Source organism: Montipora capricornis, chromosome 13, assembly GCF_036669925.1.
Source record: "Montipora capricornis isolate CH-2021 chromosome 13, ASM3666992v2, whole genome shotgun sequence".
In the NCBI taxonomy this organism is placed as follows: Eukaryota; Metazoa; Cnidaria; class Anthozoa; order Scleractinia; family Acroporidae; genus Montipora; species Montipora capricornis.
This window is the reverse complement of record NC_090895.1, coordinates 26,013,075-26,032,060: the sequence shown is the minus strand read 5'-3', so window position 1 is coordinate 26,032,060 and position 18,986 is coordinate 26,013,075. Positions and strand designations below refer to the sequence as shown.

At 38.6% G+C, this 18,986-nt stretch overlaps 2 protein-coding genes across 3 annotated transcripts in view; both read right to left on the bottom strand.

The window, feature by feature from the left end:
- Nucleotides 1-6,151, bottom strand: part of LOC138028216 (BTB/POZ domain-containing protein KCTD7-like) — an 8,172-nt gene extending 2,021 nt beyond the window's left edge. Inside the window, exons 1-3 of one of the 2 annotated variants that reach the window (XM_068875666.1) lie at nt 6,012-6,151; nt 2,882-3,040; nt 846-976 (exon numbers count right to left, since the gene is read on the bottom strand). In XM_068875666.1, coding sequence (XP_068731767.1) covers nt 846-920 — 75 coding nt within the window. In that variant the 5' untranslated portion in view covers nt 921-976; nt 2,882-3,040; nt 6,012-6,151. The remainder of the gene's footprint in view (nt 1-845; nt 977-2,881; nt 3,041-6,011) is intronic. The other variant, XM_068875665.1, reaches the window with a different exon arrangement.
- A 1,756-nt stretch (nt 6,152-7,907) lies between these two features.
- On the bottom strand, nt 7,908-18,986 carry LOC138028218 (phospholipid scramblase 2-like). Its single transcript, XM_068875667.1, has 7 exons — nt 18,551-18,986; nt 17,173-17,241; nt 15,576-15,780; nt 14,368-14,509; nt 12,315-12,444; nt 10,693-10,751; nt 7,908-9,380 (listed from the first exon to the last, which is right to left on the bottom strand). Exons 1-7 carry the CDS (start codon nt 18,750-18,752, stop codon nt 9,354-9,356), a joined length of 834 nt encoding a protein of 277 aa, XP_068731768.1. The 5' UTR covers nt 18,753-18,986; the 3' UTR covers nt 7,908-9,353.

Here is an 18,986-nt window from a genome sequence, read left to right as displayed (position 1 = left end):
ACAAAATGCAAACACTTGTGTATTAAAATCTAATTACAAAACGCTCAAAGTGTACCTAACCCCCTTTTTTTTACCGTTGAATAAGTTTGCAAAATCCGTGAAAAATTGTTTTGATCTGGATAATTCTTTGGTTCCAAAATCCCGCTAATTTTGTTCAGGACTGAGTTTGTGGGAAATGGGTCGGTCTAGTGAGTGTCATGACGTTAAATGCGAAAGCCCCTGCTTGATGAGTTCAATGGAAAAGAGCCATAAATAATTAACAATTATTCCACTAGCGCGCGTTGGATATGAGATGACAGATAGCCAACGAGGCGCGTAGCGCCGAGTTGGCTATAATCACCTTGATGTATTTTGATGCATTTCGGGTGCATCCATTTCGTGTGTCCCTAACAGGCAATTGCTTAAATTGTCCAGTTTTATGAACATCCTTTGCCTCCAACGTAGTTGCTTATCGCCAAAAACTAAAGCACTCTTGAAGTGGCCAGGTATTCTGCCGCCAAGCTTTGCTTTGAACTCATTCCTTGCCTTGTAGCTACGGATATATAATTACTTTTCGAAATAGGAAGATGAGTTAGAGTAAACGAATGTTTGTGCTTGTACAAAAAGCACCTGGCTTCCGTTTTCCGCGTTGATACGATTACAAATATGTTACAAAACGATGCTGCACTCCATATATCTCAGAAATCTGAGAGAGATTTGTTTTGAATTGTTCACGGATGCATACCCGGCGTGGCTTTCACGTCTGCGCTGAGCTGTTACGGAAGCATTCGCTAACGGAACGGCTTCTTTTAAAGCCTACTCATCAAGGGATTGATGCAACAAATGTGACAACTAACTTCACTTACATTCAAAGGCGGCTGCTCCGACTCGATTGGCCCAACCATGATTCCTAAATACTTTTCTGGCGAAATTTCTTGCATCGATTAAACAAGTCACCAACAATTAAACTGATTGGGATACTTGAATTTGAAACAAGCTGCAAAACATAAATTAAGACGATGCAGTTAAAACAAAGTGCACCGTAAACATGAAGAGGATAGTCCCGCTTTGTGTGCAATGTGCAGATTGCAACTTTTAAGTAAGTTATGATGTCAGTGGTGACGTGTGTGTGTCAGTTTTTGGGAATTGGAATGCCGCTTCACACGTCCCCAATTTTCAGGCACCTTTACCTTGACGACTTTTTGTCTATTATTAGGAAACTACTCAAGGATAGCAACGGGTTACAAGCTGAAGTCATCTTTGAAAGTGCCTTGAGCGCGTGTGCGCCTGTGTTTTCAAATTTCATGGTGTAAAAAAAAAAGCATTAGAAAGAAGAGTGGTGTCTGCTACGTGATGTGATTCAAGTCACCTGCTCAGACGGTGCAGGCGAAACTTCTTGAGTACTGTTCAGTTTTACCTGAAATTCGTGATCAGCAGAAATGACCCAACAGTCACTTGAACGCTAAGAAAGTTACCGTGTGGCTCGAATTTTTTGCGGGTTCTAATTTTTGTGATATTTCTCATATTTCTAGCCATCCGCAAAAACAGGAAGTTGCCGCGAAACAAAATTACCGCAAACAATTTTCCCGCCAAAATTTACTCGAGAATTACAACACTAAGAAACTGAGTCTGTTTAAGAGCGTGTCTCTTACGTTCAGAAACAAAATGATTAAAATTACGAGCAAAACTGTCTCTAATTATAATACAATAAAAATAATTAACGTAAAGACAGCAGAGTAACGATAACTCTCAAGAAAGAAACGACAGTTTTCAATTTACAAAACATGTTTCGATATTCTCATGTCATCTTCAGTTGCAAATGAGCTTTTGACGGTTGTACATTTGATTGAATTTACATTAAGGTACGTTACAAAATAACGCGTCAAAACTTGCGTACAATTTGAATATGAAATACGAAATGCACGGAAAACAAAAATAGCGCGCATAACAATAAAATAAAAGACAAAAGGAACAACGTAATTAAAACGAAAGAGACAAGTCTATTGTAGATGCCTCAACTGCTGATTAAGAATGGGATTTTCCCACTTAATGTGCAATGCCTCTTTGATCTTAATTTGGAATTTTGAGACGGCAGAATATAACAATAATATTGTAATAAAAGTATTTATCATTTAATAATAGTGGTAAAAATATAACTTTAGCCCATTTCCGAGTTGCTGTTTGCCTCGGTTTCATAGCGAGTCCTGCTGCACAAACAAATCAAACTCATTATCATTTGAATGGTTTTGACACCAAGCCTCGTTTTGAACAAGAGGCAAACAGCAACTCGGAAATGGTCTATTGACTTAGAGACGAAAGGTTTTTTCTGACTTCAGTCGGAAGGTCGTATCATACTTTTGGTCCTGCACACCGAAGGGAGTGTTAACCGAAGGTAACAGAAGAAAACCGAGGAATGGTGAAGTCATCACGGTAACCGAGCATTTATATAGTATTCAGATTTATTGGTTATTCGTTGAAATTGCCTGATGAGTGTGGTTAGTCTTAGACCCGACGACGGAGGTTCGTCTTCTCCGAGTCGAGCACTCGGATATTTTCCGAGTGTCTTCAATGGGGTCACTAGCCCTTCATCTTTAACGGAAAAGCAACACTTCTTGTGTGATGCATGTACATATGACGTTCAAAACTAGGAACCGTGGTAGTCCCTGTCCTTTGGAGCTAGACAAATGGAGCGATATATCTTTGAACTATCTGTGGTTAGAGTGTAAGGATATTAGTCTTTAATCCACTAAAAATTAATTTAACAACTGTCTAGAGGAAATTGCAGTCCTTTAACGGTAGATGTTTTATTCTATTAGGCAAGATATACCTCATTGGTAATAATATATTTCCTGATGATTTATAGAAATACCTTTCTCGACTATATGATTTTTCTTGAACTCACCTTGAGCGGAAATTGATATTTTTAAAGCCAACACTCGCCACCATCTGCTCCAAATGGCAAGTGAAAAGATCTTGATTGAGCTTGACTTCTTATCCTGTCACACCATCCAATGAGTGACAATGAGAATACTGTATGTCTTAGGTAACAAGGTACTAACAGCTTCAACAGATAACGAAATCAAAATGTAGTTAGCAAATGAAATCATATATAGAAACCGCTTCCCTTCGGCAGCAACGAAATGTTACCTTGGCAAATATTTTTGTTTGGCTCAAGAGAGCTACAGTCAGGACCATAGCTTTATATCGTCACTTTAAAATTTCAGCACCTGTTGTACGACGGACCTCATGGCCTTGACTTTAATTAAAGACGTGTATCTCATTTCATGACACCGGAAATACCTTCGACGATACTGCCCTGCCCTGTATCTGTAGGCGAGTGTGATCTTTTTATTTTGGACCATGAACGACATCAATTTTTACTCCATTCATGAGGTTTTTTGGTCATTGGAAATGGAGATTTTACGAGCCAATGAGGCAAATAATTTTGTAACAAGGATCGAAATGTTTTGCCGGGCTCTGATGGAATGTTTGCTTTTGGCAAAGTTTTGAAGACTTCACATAAGCAAGTCAATCGTCACAACCATTGCTTTCATTCGGAACCCATTTTGAAAATAAATCAAATCGTCAAACAACATATTTTGGAACTTTTACGATACAGGGGCGTGTATGAAACCTTCAACAAATTTTCTGATCACAAACCAAAGAGACAAGACACTTTCCTCTTGATTTAAATGCACGTTGCAGGTCATTGTTTTACCATAACTGTTCAAAACAACCCAAACCTTTACAGAACTGCAAGTCCGTTTAGGCTTAAACATTACGTTTTAGCCCTAATGTTAGCATTAGTAAAGGTTTGGGTTGTTTCAACTTTGGTGAAACAGTGACCTGCAACTCTAACCTGCAACCTGCAGTTTATACCCTCCATGCAACAACCAATCTTTCACAATTTTCTTATTTTTTTCAGAGTAGAAAAATCACGGAATGAACTACCACTAAAGAAAAACTAAATTTTCAAACGAATTTAGGGATAGCTTAAAAATCTTTTCCACTCCCGCAAAGAGATGCTACCATGTTTTCTTAATCTACTGGCTATTGAACTCCGAGCTAGTCAATCAGAATGCGCGAAAACGCGGCACTATTCACTTTTGTGGTATACACTTTAAGTATAATTACATATAGGTGATTATTGAAAATTCTCTGCACTCATTGGTTGCACTTGAGGCGATCATTACGTGATAATCACCAAAGCGCTTTTTCAAAATGGCCGCAAGCTGTTTTGTCTAGGTGACACAGAGACAAAGAAATTAATTGTTTAATTAAAGGGAGAATGCATATTTTTCAAATAATCACCTTTATAATTACGTATACGTAAAACAGTTATTCACCTCAGGCTCGGTGAATATCGGTGAATAAAAACCTCAACTTCGTCTCTGTATTTATTCGTCGATATTTACCTCGCCTTCGGCGAATAATTGTTAAATAATTCTTATAAGCTCTTATAATAAGGCAAAACAATATTCTTGGAACTACTTCACGAAATTTCAATGAGCATTATTTGGACAATAGAGGCTTAGGGATGGGGGGAGGTTTAAAATTTTCTGCGTTGCTGGACTTAAAACGATCGAGTAATCATTAGAGAGATTTATTATTGTGTTAAGGTGAAACGGCAAAAGGGAACTGGCAGGAAAAGCACGTAAATTATATTATTTTAACTTGTCTTTCTCGTTTGAAAAGTTGGTCGATATCTGTGCGTAACAGGCAAGGCATGAACTGAAATCAAACAAGTTTGTCACTCTCGTCACCAGAGCCTGGGGTCGACCCAAGAGAAGAGCTCTGGGGTCGAGATCGACAAGTTTCTTTGATTTTTGGAAAAACGCAAATTTCAGCCTAGCTAGACCAGCCTACGTTTGCGGTTTGCCATGGACATAATAAATATCTATATCCAAAAAAGGCCTGGCTTTCACCAGCGACAAAAGCATAAGTGTAAGTAGCCTTATGCTAAGTGAAAACGTACGTCGCAATAAGCATTAAAATCAACCACGGCCTCTGCCATTTTGTTGAAATTCTCAGACGCGGGGAATCTGGAACGAATGCTTTAATAGACCATATTCTTATTCTCAGTATTGGACTGGAACTAGCTTGAAATGGAGGCTAATGCCGGGGAATACATTAAAAAGTATTTGCATTTGAAAATTTGAAAAGATCCCCCTCATTAGCCTCCATTTCACGCTAATTCCAGTCCAATACTGAGAATACGAATATGGTCTATTGGCCAGACACGCCCCTGGAGATGTAGCAAATTACACAGAACAAGCGAACGAAAGGAAAAAGGAAAACTCAATCCTAGCACTTGCGATTATGCTTGCGTCGACCCCGTTTTCACGATGAAATAACTCGCGCTGTTGTGCTTGCGTCACCAGCGAAAAGCAGGCTTTATGTTACATTGATTGTCGTAAAATTTGCGGGTTGTTTTATTGTCATTGGTTTAACCTTTTTTCAATTTTTTTTCGGAAGAGCTCAGATCTTTATACAGAAAAACCGAAACAATAAACGTTTCAAAGATAGTTTCGCTTTAAAAGCTGGGTAATTATTCTTTATTTAAATTCAAAGCGGGTCATGGAGCCTTCGTTTACAAGCCGGTAAATTCAAAATACATAACCGGCCATAGCCAATAAATAAATTCATACTTTCCATATATTTATTTTTCAGCTGTAGCATCTCCACGCGATACTAAATGAAAAAATATTCACTCAGTATTCGATAAAAATGCTATGGGCAACCATAAAAATATTAAAATCGTGAAAATGCAAAAATTGATATCAAGATCAAGATATCTTGATATTTTGGTGAATATTCATTGTGTTGGACTAAAGACAAATTTCAAAATACCACGATATTTAATTGTAAAACGCAAAAATATTTTATCCACTACTGATGTTCATGGATCGTTGTCCGACAAAAATTCGGACGATTTACCCCAGCATTTCACAGTGACGCCTTGTTTTTGTTTCGATAATATTATGTGAGAATAACTCAATACCACAAAAAAGTAAAAAAAACGTAATTTTTACCTCAATCGGAGATTTTTTTAATCATCCGTTGTTTCCCCGGTCGAATCCCAGAGATTTTTCCTTTCCTTAAATTTTCTGTGCTTGTCCTTCGCGAAAATTTTCTTTTGACTATCATTAGTATTTTCTCGCATTGTATTGTTGGAACTGTCACAAGCCCATTGTCTTTCCACACTTTGTTTCCAGGGCACCTGTCAAAGAAGACAGAGGCCCGACGAATTTCATACGAGTGTTGGACACTTCCTGATAATTACACGATATTATATTTTTTCTTTCAGGAGGACACAGAAGTTTCAGCTTTGCGTTACTAACTCACAAATTACACACATTTAAAACTCTACAAGCGTTAACCATAAACAAAAAAAAAAATACATACAGTAGCACTTACAATTGTAATTAAATTCTAATAACACTGAAAAAACAAAGCGCCCATTCCTCTCTTAAAATTCATCAACTTACCTCACGCGGGAGAAAATGTTACTTCAGCCTGGATGGTCCAACATTGTGTATACTTTGATCAAAAACATTGATTACGTTGCTCAAAAAGAAATGAAACTACTTCGCTACTATTACATCTTGAGAATTTCTACATTTCGGCAAAACTCTGTATCAAGTGGAAACGATTTTGAATTACACGTAGTTAAAATAAAGATAGTTTCACGTGATCGCGCTTTCCCGCACGTTTTGTGAAGACCACGGGATTTTAAAACGCACGTGCTGCGTGCGTATTTTTTTGCGAGTTTCCATTGGCTATTCGGAAAAGTTGGGCAAGTATAGTGGACATTCCGATCAACTGAAAATTCAGGGTCGCGCTCCAATTTGTTTAAGAACGTGAAAATAGATTATCAAGAGTTCCGCACTTGCAAAGCGCTGTGGAAGATTCCACAAACAAAATTGACGAAAACCGTTGGGGCGTAAAGACGGCAAAGTGATCTTCCTTCCACATGATTCTTTCTACATAGTAAGATGTTTTCAGCCAATTTTTTTCCCGGAAAATGTTGCACTACTAGACCCACTGATTTAATTTTCGTGTTACGCACAATTTAAAAAAGTTGACGAGAGGGAAAGCAGGAAAAAATTGCAAAAGTACGTTTAATTCCTTATCTCAAAGGGCGTTTTTGGTTAAATCACGAGTGAATTAGAAAAGAGTGTTGGTCCCATGATCACTTTGCGGTCTTGCCGCAGCACATTCGCAAATGGACTTACTTTTTGATACACTTTGTGCGCGAAACGAACAAAAGGCCGCAAATTTTAACCAATCAGAAGAAGCCATGTCACGCGTGACTGCTTCTGTCATGTTTTTGTCAGGGACATGACAACTGATTTTTGCGGAAGGGGTATTCTGAAAATGGACTCATTTGTGGCTGTGCTGGGGAGCCCACCCCTGCAATAACAACACTTTTATCTAATTTACTCTTGGTTAAATCTAAATACAACTTTTCAATTCCCGGTGTCATTACATGAGCAATTTCATGAGCAAAGCGACCTAATCGGCTAACTAATGTTGTACCCAATTCAAACCCTTTGGGGAAAAAAACGTTCTTTTCCAGGTATTTCCATATCATTTAAACATGAATGCTACATTATCATGCAAATACAATACACAAAGAATCTTTGATCTCGGGAGATTTGAATTGGATACAACACTGAGTTAGTCGATTAGGTCTATCAAACATCTCGGCGATTGCCATTACCATGGCTACAAAATTAAACCTTTACAAGATCATAGCAAAGACAAAAAGTCAGCGATTTTAGCACCAAGAGCACCTCTTTCCGTGCTTTATGCCATGATAGAAATACATTAAAAAAGCCAAGTAATTGTCATCTTTAACCATACAACACCACATGCCAAAAAAAATCCACTTTTGTTGTCGTCGATACAATAACCTACAAGGAAGATAAAGGAAAGACTTTTTTTATTTCCAATGTTCGCGAAAGCGTGTTTCACGGTAAAAATTGATGCTATTTGAACGTTTACATGTCTAACAGAAGAAGGGAAAAAGCTTACTGCTGTTAATGCTTTCTTCTCCTAGAAAACGGTGAAATCCGGCAGTATTATGAATAACATTTCGATTATTACTCCTTCGAATACGAGTTCTCACTCCTCTCTTATTCGGATTCATGTTGCGTTTATGTCAGTTTACGGTCTTGCATTCGTCTTTGTTCCATTTGTATAGAGGAACTCTCGATCGAAACTGGACAACCTTAAATAAAGAGAGATGATGGCTTACATAATCGTATTGATCTATGCATTTGTCGCACTTATAATCCCCGTGGTATCGTAAAATATTATACACTTAATGAATGGTCAGGACTCGAGGGAAAACAAAACTAGCTGGTTTTCCGAGGTACCATACATTCAGTGCTTTGTTATATGTTTAGACTTTTCCTTCAACAAATTACAGGGAAACATCCGGAGGGGGTAACAACTGCGGAATTGTATCCTAGTTGGACTACACTTGAATTTCATCAGGGGTTCGTGACCAAGAATCAACCAATCACAGTGCTCGTTTTGTTGAGTGAAAGTCTCGGTATATAACAAAACCTTATGATGTACTCCATAGAATTACTCGGTTCTAATTGGACGAGAGCGGTACAGTGCTATCCCGAATTGTTTTATGAATACCACGCACATACGACTCTATTTCACGCAGATATGGCTGACAAAGGCTTTGCTGTTATTAATTGAAAGGACGAGCAAAATCAAAAACCCAGAAAGCAAAAAAGCAAAACAAAACAAAAAAAACAAACAATTGATAATTAAGACTAAAATACTAACCCGGAGGAAAGTGGTAGGGTTAAGCAAAATCCGAACCTGGCAATTTTTTGCAATAAAACTTTTCTTGTGATTTTCGAGAAAGAATCATCGAGTCGAGTTCTGTGGACTCGTCTAACTTGTTACCAATTTTGTACCCGTTGTAAAAGCTGATGATCGATATTGCTGTAAGAGTGCTGACAACTTAGAAATGAGTACCCTTTACGACGTTAAACATAAAAGTTACACATCAAAGACCGGAGATTTGACGACATTCAAAAAGCGAAAAAATAATGAAACCTGCTCCCGAATACATCAATCATTAAAAAAAATATATATTTTGAAGCCGCTTTCTATAAGCCATGTAATTTTAGAATTGACTTTCGACTATTTAGAGACTCCACCACACGGAAAAACTAAAAAAAAAAAAGGAAAATGTAGTTACAAATGAGTATGTTGTAAAAATATAAATGCGTAAGTAGCTTTACTCAGAGGATAGGATTTATATATGTATATATATATATATAGGCTACTGCAGCAAAACATCGGAAACAATAGCGTCCGCATTCGGCAACCTCTAATGCAAGTGTTCACATCATTTCCCAGTAGGAATGCATCTGTAAACACAAAGATAAAAACTGTATGAGTGCAACGTCACCGTTAATGGGCAGATAAAAAACGCAGGTCACAGGTCACTGTTTCAACGGATACAGTAACAACCCTAACCGTTTACTTTGGGAAGCAGGATTGGCGCAGAGGTGAGAGCAATCGCCGCACACCAATGTGACCCAGGTTCGATTTTCGCACTTCAGGCACGAAAGGTAGAGGAGATCGAGTTTTTATCAAAACGGTTCATTCACTCGCATTCCAATGCGTGTAGGTTTTTATTACAGCTTCCCAGACCACATACATGTAGTGTCCATAAACCACGATTTGGTATGTCATCGGGTAGCATCGCATTGTGCATGCTCACTGCGCACAATTACTGGTGTCATCGTGTACCGCAGGCACATACGCGTGGGAGATCACTTTTTTAAATTAACGCTACGCGAATCGTTCTTTTCTTTGGAGTGTTTCGGACAAACTCCTTAAACTACCTTAGTAGCAACTGCCATTGTTTCCAACAGTATAAAGGAATCCTGGTTTTACCAAGCCCTGAAAATACCACGCAAACGAATGGGCCATTTCCGAGTTGCTGTTTTTCTAGGTTTCGAAGTGAGTCTTGGTGCTCAACTATCGTGAGGGAAATGAGTTTGATTTGCATAACAATACGCAACTCATTACCATTTGAATGGTTGTGCACCGGGACTCGCTTTGAAAATGAGGCATGTAGCAACTCGGAAATGGGCTATTCCCACCCCTCTCTCCTTTTTATTCATTTGTGGTTTGCACATTACGACATGGCCGCCATGATGGATGACACAAACAACAGATATCAAGGCCTGGCCAAACGCTCGAAACATCGCTGGGCACAACATGTTGCAAACACTTGGCCACCCTGTTGCGATATGTTGCAACATGTTGGATCAAAGTTCACAAAGGTCGAATTTTTCGTACAACATTTTCGATGTTGCATAATGTTGTACTCGTTTGGCCAAATGTTGCACTAGGGCATGCGCGCTTTTTCCACGTGTTGCGCGCCAGGGGCCTGAGGCATATAAACATAAACATCGAAATGTCAAAGATGTTGCGTGCGTTTGATCAGCCCGTTGAACACACGTCTCAACATGCAACAATGTTGCAAGATGTTGCGTTGAAATGTTGCGAGCGTTTGGCCCGGCCTTCACATCGCAAACCACCCACAGAGTGTTTTCAACCATCATGGCCGCTGTGACGTCACGTGTAAACATTCACGTGTAAACATTCTACAAGTCGCTCTGGTCCAATCAAGGTTGGGTAATTCTCCTCAACACAAGTGAATGTACTTACAATAACAAACATGAGGCCAAGAAACAGGCCTTTGTCCTCTACTGAAAGGTCCTGTCTAACTGCAAAAAAAAAAAAAAAAAAAGAAATAAACTCTATTATTCAGGCATTCATCATCTTTATCAGAGACATGTCAATCTGTTTTCTCTCTTTTCATCATGTTTCTTAATCATTTCTTCTTAGCCCTTTTACTTTTCTACAGTGGTCCATCATGTTTCTATTGATCTTCCATGCCAGCATAGGTTTCTTTTCTTTGCGTAACTTCACCTGGCTGACGAGTATGTGGATGTCATGTTTTACAACATTGGACCGAGACCTCTGCTAGCTGATCGTAAAGCGTGCGGAAATTGGAAATTGCAAAAACTAGGTCCAACAACAACAACAACATGATATAACTGCGTTAGACAAGTGATGTGAAAAATGTGTCGACATATAAGAGAAATACAATTTAAAGGAGTCTGTGATGGTATTTTACAACCGTGAGCTGTTGACAAAGCAAAATGAACGACTGATGTACATGTAGTTGGCTCATTTTCTACATCTGTACAAACAACTGGTAACATTAACATAATTAGATATGCCCAGAAATGCACATAATTAAAAGCACAATAATGTTAATAAGCATCACAAAGTTTCCCCTTGCTCTCACCCTCAAATTCAACATCACTTGCATCTAGAAATTATGATAATAATTATTAAATTTTCAACCTCGGATATAGCATTTCTAGCATTCTGATTGGTTCACTCAATCTCGGTTATGAGTTCAACCTTATGACCTCATATGTAAACAAATTATGTCAAGTGTTTCCAAGCTTGAAACTGATTGGGTTTAAGTGTCCAAGCATTCAGAATTAAATGAAAATTTAATAAAACAATCATTCCATCCGCGCTTGTTGGATATGAGACGGGTTACAGCCAACTTGGCACTATGTGCCTCGTTGACTATTTGCTATCTTATATCCAACCTGTGCTCATGCTATTCCACGAGTGCGCCTTGGATATGAGTTGGCTATAACCAGTCTCATATCCAACAAGCGCAAATGGAATAATAACTTTGTTTTATTAAATTCCTTAACCCATTGACTCCCAGGGGGTCCCCATTGATGAGTAAAATCGTCTGGCGTTAGACAGAGTAAAAATAATACTTAGTCTGGTCGGTTTGTACGTCAAAGGGTTACTTGGGACATTTTTCCGTGAGTGATTAAACTCCAAAAGTTTGGAAGTACGAAATATGACCGAAAAAATGGAGAAAATCCTAGCAACATCGAAGAAACTTGATGAAGAAAAGAAAAGTTTGGCAATGCAAATCACAATCATTTACCATATAAGGTAAAACTAAGGTATATGAGCTGATAACCGAGACTGAGTGAACCAATCAGAGCACGTGAAATGCATTATCCGAGGTTGACAATTTAATAATAATAATTGTTAATTAATGTACTAAGGTGTCCCCCAAACTCCAGTCCTCAAATAATGACACAAGATGCAAACAGTTGCAGTTACCGTCCTCACCAAAAAATTGGGCTAACCCTTACACTTTATACAATGTACATATAACTTAAAAACTATATTATTGTTGGCTGTTACACTCATGGGTCATAAATGAATTTTACAAAAGATCTCACATGAAACAGAGACAAAATCTGGATCCCCAGAGACACAGCAGCTGCACATTCCTCCACAGGGTCCTCTCCAGGTGTGTGTTACCGTACCAACCTGATAGGATGGCCCAGACTGGCTTCCTTCTTTCATGATCTGATAAGAATAAGAAAGAAAGGAGTAAACTACAGGGGAGGTGCGGTGGCCTCATGATTAGAGTGCTCTACTCCGGATCGAGTGGTCCGGGTTCGGGTCCTGGCTGGGGACATTGTGTTGTGTTCTTGGGCAAGACACTTTACTCTCACGGTGCCTCTCTCCACCCAGGTGTATAAATGGGTACCGGCGAATTTAATGCTGGGGGTAACCCTGTGATGGACTAGCATCCCATCCAGGGGGGAGTAGAAATACTCCTAGTCGCTTCATGCTAATGAAACCGGAGATAAGTGCCAGCCTGAATGTGCCTTCTGGCCTTCTGGCAGCATAAATTCAATTCATTTCCATAATTCATTACCGTAAGCAGAGACTTTACTTTTCTTTAAACTATAGATTAGTAATGAGACCTTGAAAGCAAACCTTGTAAAGTCCAAGCTACATGTTGTAACATTGTTAGATTAATTGTTATAAGAACTCTTCTAACAATGTTGGATACGCATATAACGTTGTTGGAAACATGCCACTTAAGTCACAGTTTCCACCTCCACCATTTTGGATTGCTCATGGTTCTCGGATTGGAGACTGGGTCCTTAACCCATTGACTCCCAGGGGTTCCCCATTGACGAGTAAAATCGTCTGGCGTTAAACAGAGTAAAATACTAAGTCTGGCCGGGTTAGGCCGGTTTGGACATCAAAGGGTTAACTCTGATTGGTCTTTGCAATACAACATTGACAAGCTTTAAGATTTGCAACTTGTATGTTGGAGAAAACGTTTGATTGAAATCAAAACATTCTTCCAGCAACAAATGTTGAAGAAACGTCGTCAAACATGCATGCCACAAATTCTAACATTGTTGGTACAATAAATGTTTTATCAGAATGTTTGAACGTGTAGCCAGGGAGGGGGCTTAATGGGTTAACAATTGGAGAGTACAGTATATTTTTGTAAAAACTATCATGTGCGAGGTTATCATAGCAGGCTACAGCAGCACATCTAAAACACAGGAAACACGTCCCAAGCCACAGATGAATAAATAACACCAATAGTATCTCCTGGCCCTAATCACTAATCAAAATGTTGTTTCAGGTCTAGGGGAAACTTTTGGCTTACTTGTTTATCAGTGGAGTAGGGACTTTTAGTCTTGACCTGTGTTTTAGACATTCCTATTTATACTACAAAAGCAGTGAATACTGCACCACCGCTCCACTACATTTGTGCATTACTGACTCCCTCAGGGAAAACTGACATGCGAGATAGAAGTTAGTCACGTGTACTTCTCACATGCCAGTTCAAAATGGTGAAGACAGTAACAACAAAAAAATGGTAACTCAAGCACTCATTGACATCTGGTGTCTTAAAAACAATACTTTGAATTTCAACTGTACCATTTACCAGTTTTAGTAAAACTGTCGATGGGCCTTCTTCAATTCAAACAAAAATCTGGAACAGCATCCAAAAAAATCTCAAGAATCTCCCAAAAGGCAATTTTTAAGAACTAGATAACTAGGACCTTATTCCAAATCCTTCAAGACCACGAGAGTTATTGTGACTTTAATGAACTGATTGATGTGATGTCCAGTGTAAAGGGAAATAAGGTGTAATCTTGTATTATAATCTTTTGTTTTGTTCTAAACCTTAATTTTGTTATCTGAAAATGCCATTGCTTGTCATTTTAACAGTGTTGTCATTCAGCGTCCCCGCACAACTTGCCTAGACTAGCTCGGCTATTTGCGGGTAGTGTGTGTGTGTCTACATGTAAACCTATTTGAGGATTTTACGGAAATATAAAGCTCAATAAAAATTGAAAATATCTTTTTTTTCACGTAAATGTGGGGATCAATCTTTCATTTCATCTACAACCTGCTTTATAAGAATTCCCTCATTTTGTTTCAATATTGATTTAAAATTATCATTGAAAAATGCACCTTGAAGGCAGCAACGTCATCACTTGTGCACTCACATGGGTACCCTGAGGGACCTTCCACTGTGTAGATCAGATTCCCCTCATAGTTGTAAATATCAAAGTACACTGAAGGCGCAAGCCAACTGCCGCAAGTCTCCCGGTCCCTGTTAAGAAGGTGTCAAAAAACAACTGAGCAATGAAGAGTCACCAGAAGATACTGGGGGCAGAGGTTTCCCCAGAGTAAAACTATGTGAAGGACTGTTTGCAGCTACTGGTCAATACATTTAATCTGCGGGAAGATATTGTTAAATTTCACCCTTACTAACATTAGTAGCCATTAGTAGCCCTCACAGGATTCTGGCAGCTGTGTCAGAAACTTAGACCTCAGATCTGAAGATCTTGGAGGGCATAAATGTTTTAAACACTCAGGGCCAAGGGTATGTTCAAAACCACCCTGCCACCGGAGCCTTTCTTACATGTACAAGTAACACGAAGAGAAAGAAAGGACTCTGCAGAAATTGTGTTAAGTCTTTATTGAGTATGTGCAAGCTGTTGATTGAAGACAGTTTCAAACCCAGGCCAAGTCTTGATTGCACTCCTGGACACCATCAGCTGGTTGCTTGAAACCTGGTTAGCACTAACCGGCGTTAAATACCATGGAAACCTATAGGTTCTGATACCTCTTAAGCAACAGTTAGTGCAAACTAGTAGGCTTTGAACAACAGGCTACATATTGATTTTCATACTGAAGGCTCCATTTTGACCTTCGTCTTGTCAAAATACTGTATGATGTGTATGCTACCTAAACCAGTTTGACTGGAGTGACTAGCCCAGAAACTTGGGTTGCATTGACTTAAAAGACTTCTGCAGAGCCTCTCTTGCTTGCCCTTATGTTCACGAGAAAGTTACATCACTCATCAAAACTTTTCATTGCTATAATTACAGATGATGAGCATGGAAACTGATTTAAAAATAATTTAAAATATAAGAAAAGTCATTAAAATTCTGATATGTTTTCTTGAATAAATTGGTGGCTTCTTCCTTCCTTGTATTATATTAGCATCACAGGTTCATTTTATGCATGTCACAAGATAATAAGAAATGCTTATCTTTTAGCAGAAATTAAGAAATTTCTTATGGGGACTAGACTCTGTTAAGAGTTGATAAATTCAACTTAAGACTTCCTTAGGATATAACAAGGCTCCTGTTGAGAAAGCATTGTTTACTTACGCGTGCTTGATGTGTCCTAGTACCTCACCAGTGGGCATGCGGACGGTCATTTCAGACGAGGCCCAGGGACACATGCCAGGGCTCATGCAGCTGACTGGGTGCTCAAGTTCCATTATCCAGTTACCTGTCATGCTGTTGATAACTTTCATATAGAAGGGTCGTGATTGTCCCAAAATAAATTGAAGCCAGCTATTAAGCGTCTTGACTGTAAAGAATGGATGAAGTAAAGCCAACTTTTTAAATTTGATGAAAATTGCCTCATATTGTTTTTATGTTAACCCAATATCCAGCATATCCACTGTCAGCCAAAAATAGTTTTATGTCTGTACATAGGGGAGGTAGCAGTTGGGAAAGAGAGGGAGTCATGTAACTTAACGTGCCGGCTCAGGGGGTCATTTAAAAATATTATTGGGTGAGCTTGAGCAAAATATCGTGACTTGTCATTGGGGAGCAGATCAATTATTAGCCGAAGCTAAAGGCTGAGACACTGACACATCAAGATATTTTGTGATAACTGAGTTCAATAATTATTTTATCATTCGACCACCGAATTTGTTTTTTATTTTTATTATTTTTGGGAAGTGGTAAGCATGCGCTGCCTTGCAGGAGTCGAGTAATGGCAGAAATCAATAATTGGTTTCCTTCTCAGCATAACTTTATTTGTGGACTTCAAATTGTATTGACAGTCAAATGTTCAATAACAAAATGTAGGCATCAACAAAGGTGAAGAATTTCAAAGTCCTCAAGGACTTGAAACCAACACCAGTTGTTGGTGGAGATGACAGCTACCAGTGGTCAATGAAGCACTGATCACAAGACAAAAATATTAGATGATGGCAATTCTCAGAGGCAAAGATGAAGATAACCTCCTGTAACTACAGTTGTATGAATAAATTCATCCGGCTGAAGGTTCTAAATGTATATTGAGGCAGTTTGTACTCTCAGCATCAAAGGTACCTGGTAACAAGATTGTTCCCAGTGGCTCACAACACCCGGAACACACAACAGTTCTCAAAACAACGCTTTTATTTCATTTCCAGTATCGATAAACTCTAGTGATCATTCCGTAGACTGGTAGATATTCAATTTTCTTGTCAACACATTGAATGACTTTTCAATTTTGTAGAGAATAATTTGCAATCTTTGTAGTCACTTTGATCAACAGCCAAAATTCAGCTGGTGATCACCCCTTTCTCAAGCGGTGATTTTCACCGGCAGCCGGCGCTTAGCGACATCCCTGCTAAGGTAAAGGTACACCTTATTTAACGTTGGAAGTTCCTTTACCCTCTAGAGGGCATTCACCCAGGAAGCAGATGGAGAAGAAGATGGAAGATTAAATTTAGTGTGGTATTTATATTTCTGTTGGGTAAAGGACAAATTTTGGTTTTAACTTTTTATGTGAGACTTGCAGATTTTATTGTGTCTAAAGCCAGACAATTTTACTTGCTAATGACAGCCACTTCAGGGATGAATGGGTTGACACTCAAAGCCACTGCTTTCTTTATTTGCCGATCCATTAGGTAACTTTTAAGACGGAACTTTGACAAACAACACTCGATTAATTAAACCCTCTGATCTGTTATGACAGATTACTTACTTTCTCGGATGTCAAACAGCTGATTTCCAGCTCCATCATCAACAACAAATTCCATACGACCCCACCAGGCTAAAGTATAAAGACAAAAATATCATGCCGGATTGAGTATTCTATTTTTGGAAAAATACTTTATTTTTTAGATTCAATGTCAACATTTTTATTGCCATCAATCAATGATGCATAACTTTCCTCTTTGCTTGATCCAGAAATAACGCATCATATTTCAAGTTTCTTCAACACTCAAATTCAAATTTGAAAAAATAAAAACAGAGGAAATAATCAAAGAAATAAAAATAAAACCCCTTTAGGCTGTCACTGTTTTGGTTGAAATCCAAGTTTCAGATTTTTATTTTGTATTAAAAAAAAAGTCAGAAGCAGCTTAGGTTGGCAAACTTGCAGTTTCTAGCCTTTTCTCTGTATTTGCGGCTCACAAAACATATTTGTGCTTCAACCCAAGAATGACATTAGTAAAGTTTTAGGAGACCATAGCAACAGTTTTGGAGGTTAAGGGTCTCCCCTTTAGCTATTAATATACAGTGTAATATTGTTTTAAGCCCGATCAAAACAAAGCCAAAACTGATACAAAATAGTAAGAACAGAACTTCTTGAAAATTGTGAACAAATTTCCGAAACTAAATTGCCTATTTAGATTGCCTATTAAAAAAGCGTCGCGTCCATAAATTAAGTGTGACTTTCTAAACGGCTCTGTGACCATGCAAAAGAAAATTGCGCATCACAAAGGGTTCTTTCATTAACAACAATAACCGTTTAGATACGTTGCGTTACGACGAGGTAGTTTGGCTGACTTCTAAAGATAAAAGAGGGTGTGAATTGCGTTAACCGACTGGGGACAAAGGGCTAGAAAATATTACTGACTACCGACAAAACGAGGGAAAAATTACCGACTAGCGACAAAAAATTTAACTGGGATTTACCGACAACCGACAAAGGTCAAAAATTTGAACCGACAACCGACAAAGTAATAAAATTCTAACCGACAACCGACATGTGGACCCCCATTCAGACCCTAATAAAAGCTATGGGCGGTAAAATTGAGGAAAATTAAGGCCTTATTAAAGTCTTGACTTAGGCTTAAGAGCACATTTATTTTGGAGCATACAAACAAATTTTCATTTAGACTATGCGGATTTTAAACTATTTTCAGGTTTTACAATAAAGACGCGAATATTTTGGCGGCACGCGTAAAACGGTTGCGTACTCGATTTACGTTGAACTGGCTTGCAACTGTTATTTATGCAACACCGAAAGTTATCCTTACCCACAGATCAGTTTGCTTCTGCTTCCTTAAAATAAAGTTTCTACAATATGAACGAAGAAGCCCTTTAAAAGGAGAAATTACACAAACCAAGAAGCTTACCTTCGTCATTGCCAATAACTTGGTGTGCTGCCAATTTGCTGACTCCCTCGAAAACCTCCAAACCCATCGGAATTGGATTGCTGTCGCTGGTTCCTTCGTTTCTGTCTGCTTTGTAAGGTCCATCATACCCTCCAATATACTGGACGGAGCCTGAAAAGCTTCTTTGTCCACTAATTCCTGGTTGATTAACAACGCTCGCCATCTTTTTGCTGCAAAACCCACTTGAACTACCCAAAACTATTAGCACTTTGTCACGCTTACGTTACAAAATCAGAGAGAGAGAGAACTATTTTGCACAAAGCAATGCAAACTCCGGCTTCCGAAAAAGTTCGACACGGTTGATCTCGCTCAAAAATTGAATATGCACATCATGCACATTCTTTGGAAATAATTACTTAGGCTTGTGGGCATTCATAAACTTCAGTCTGTTGAATTT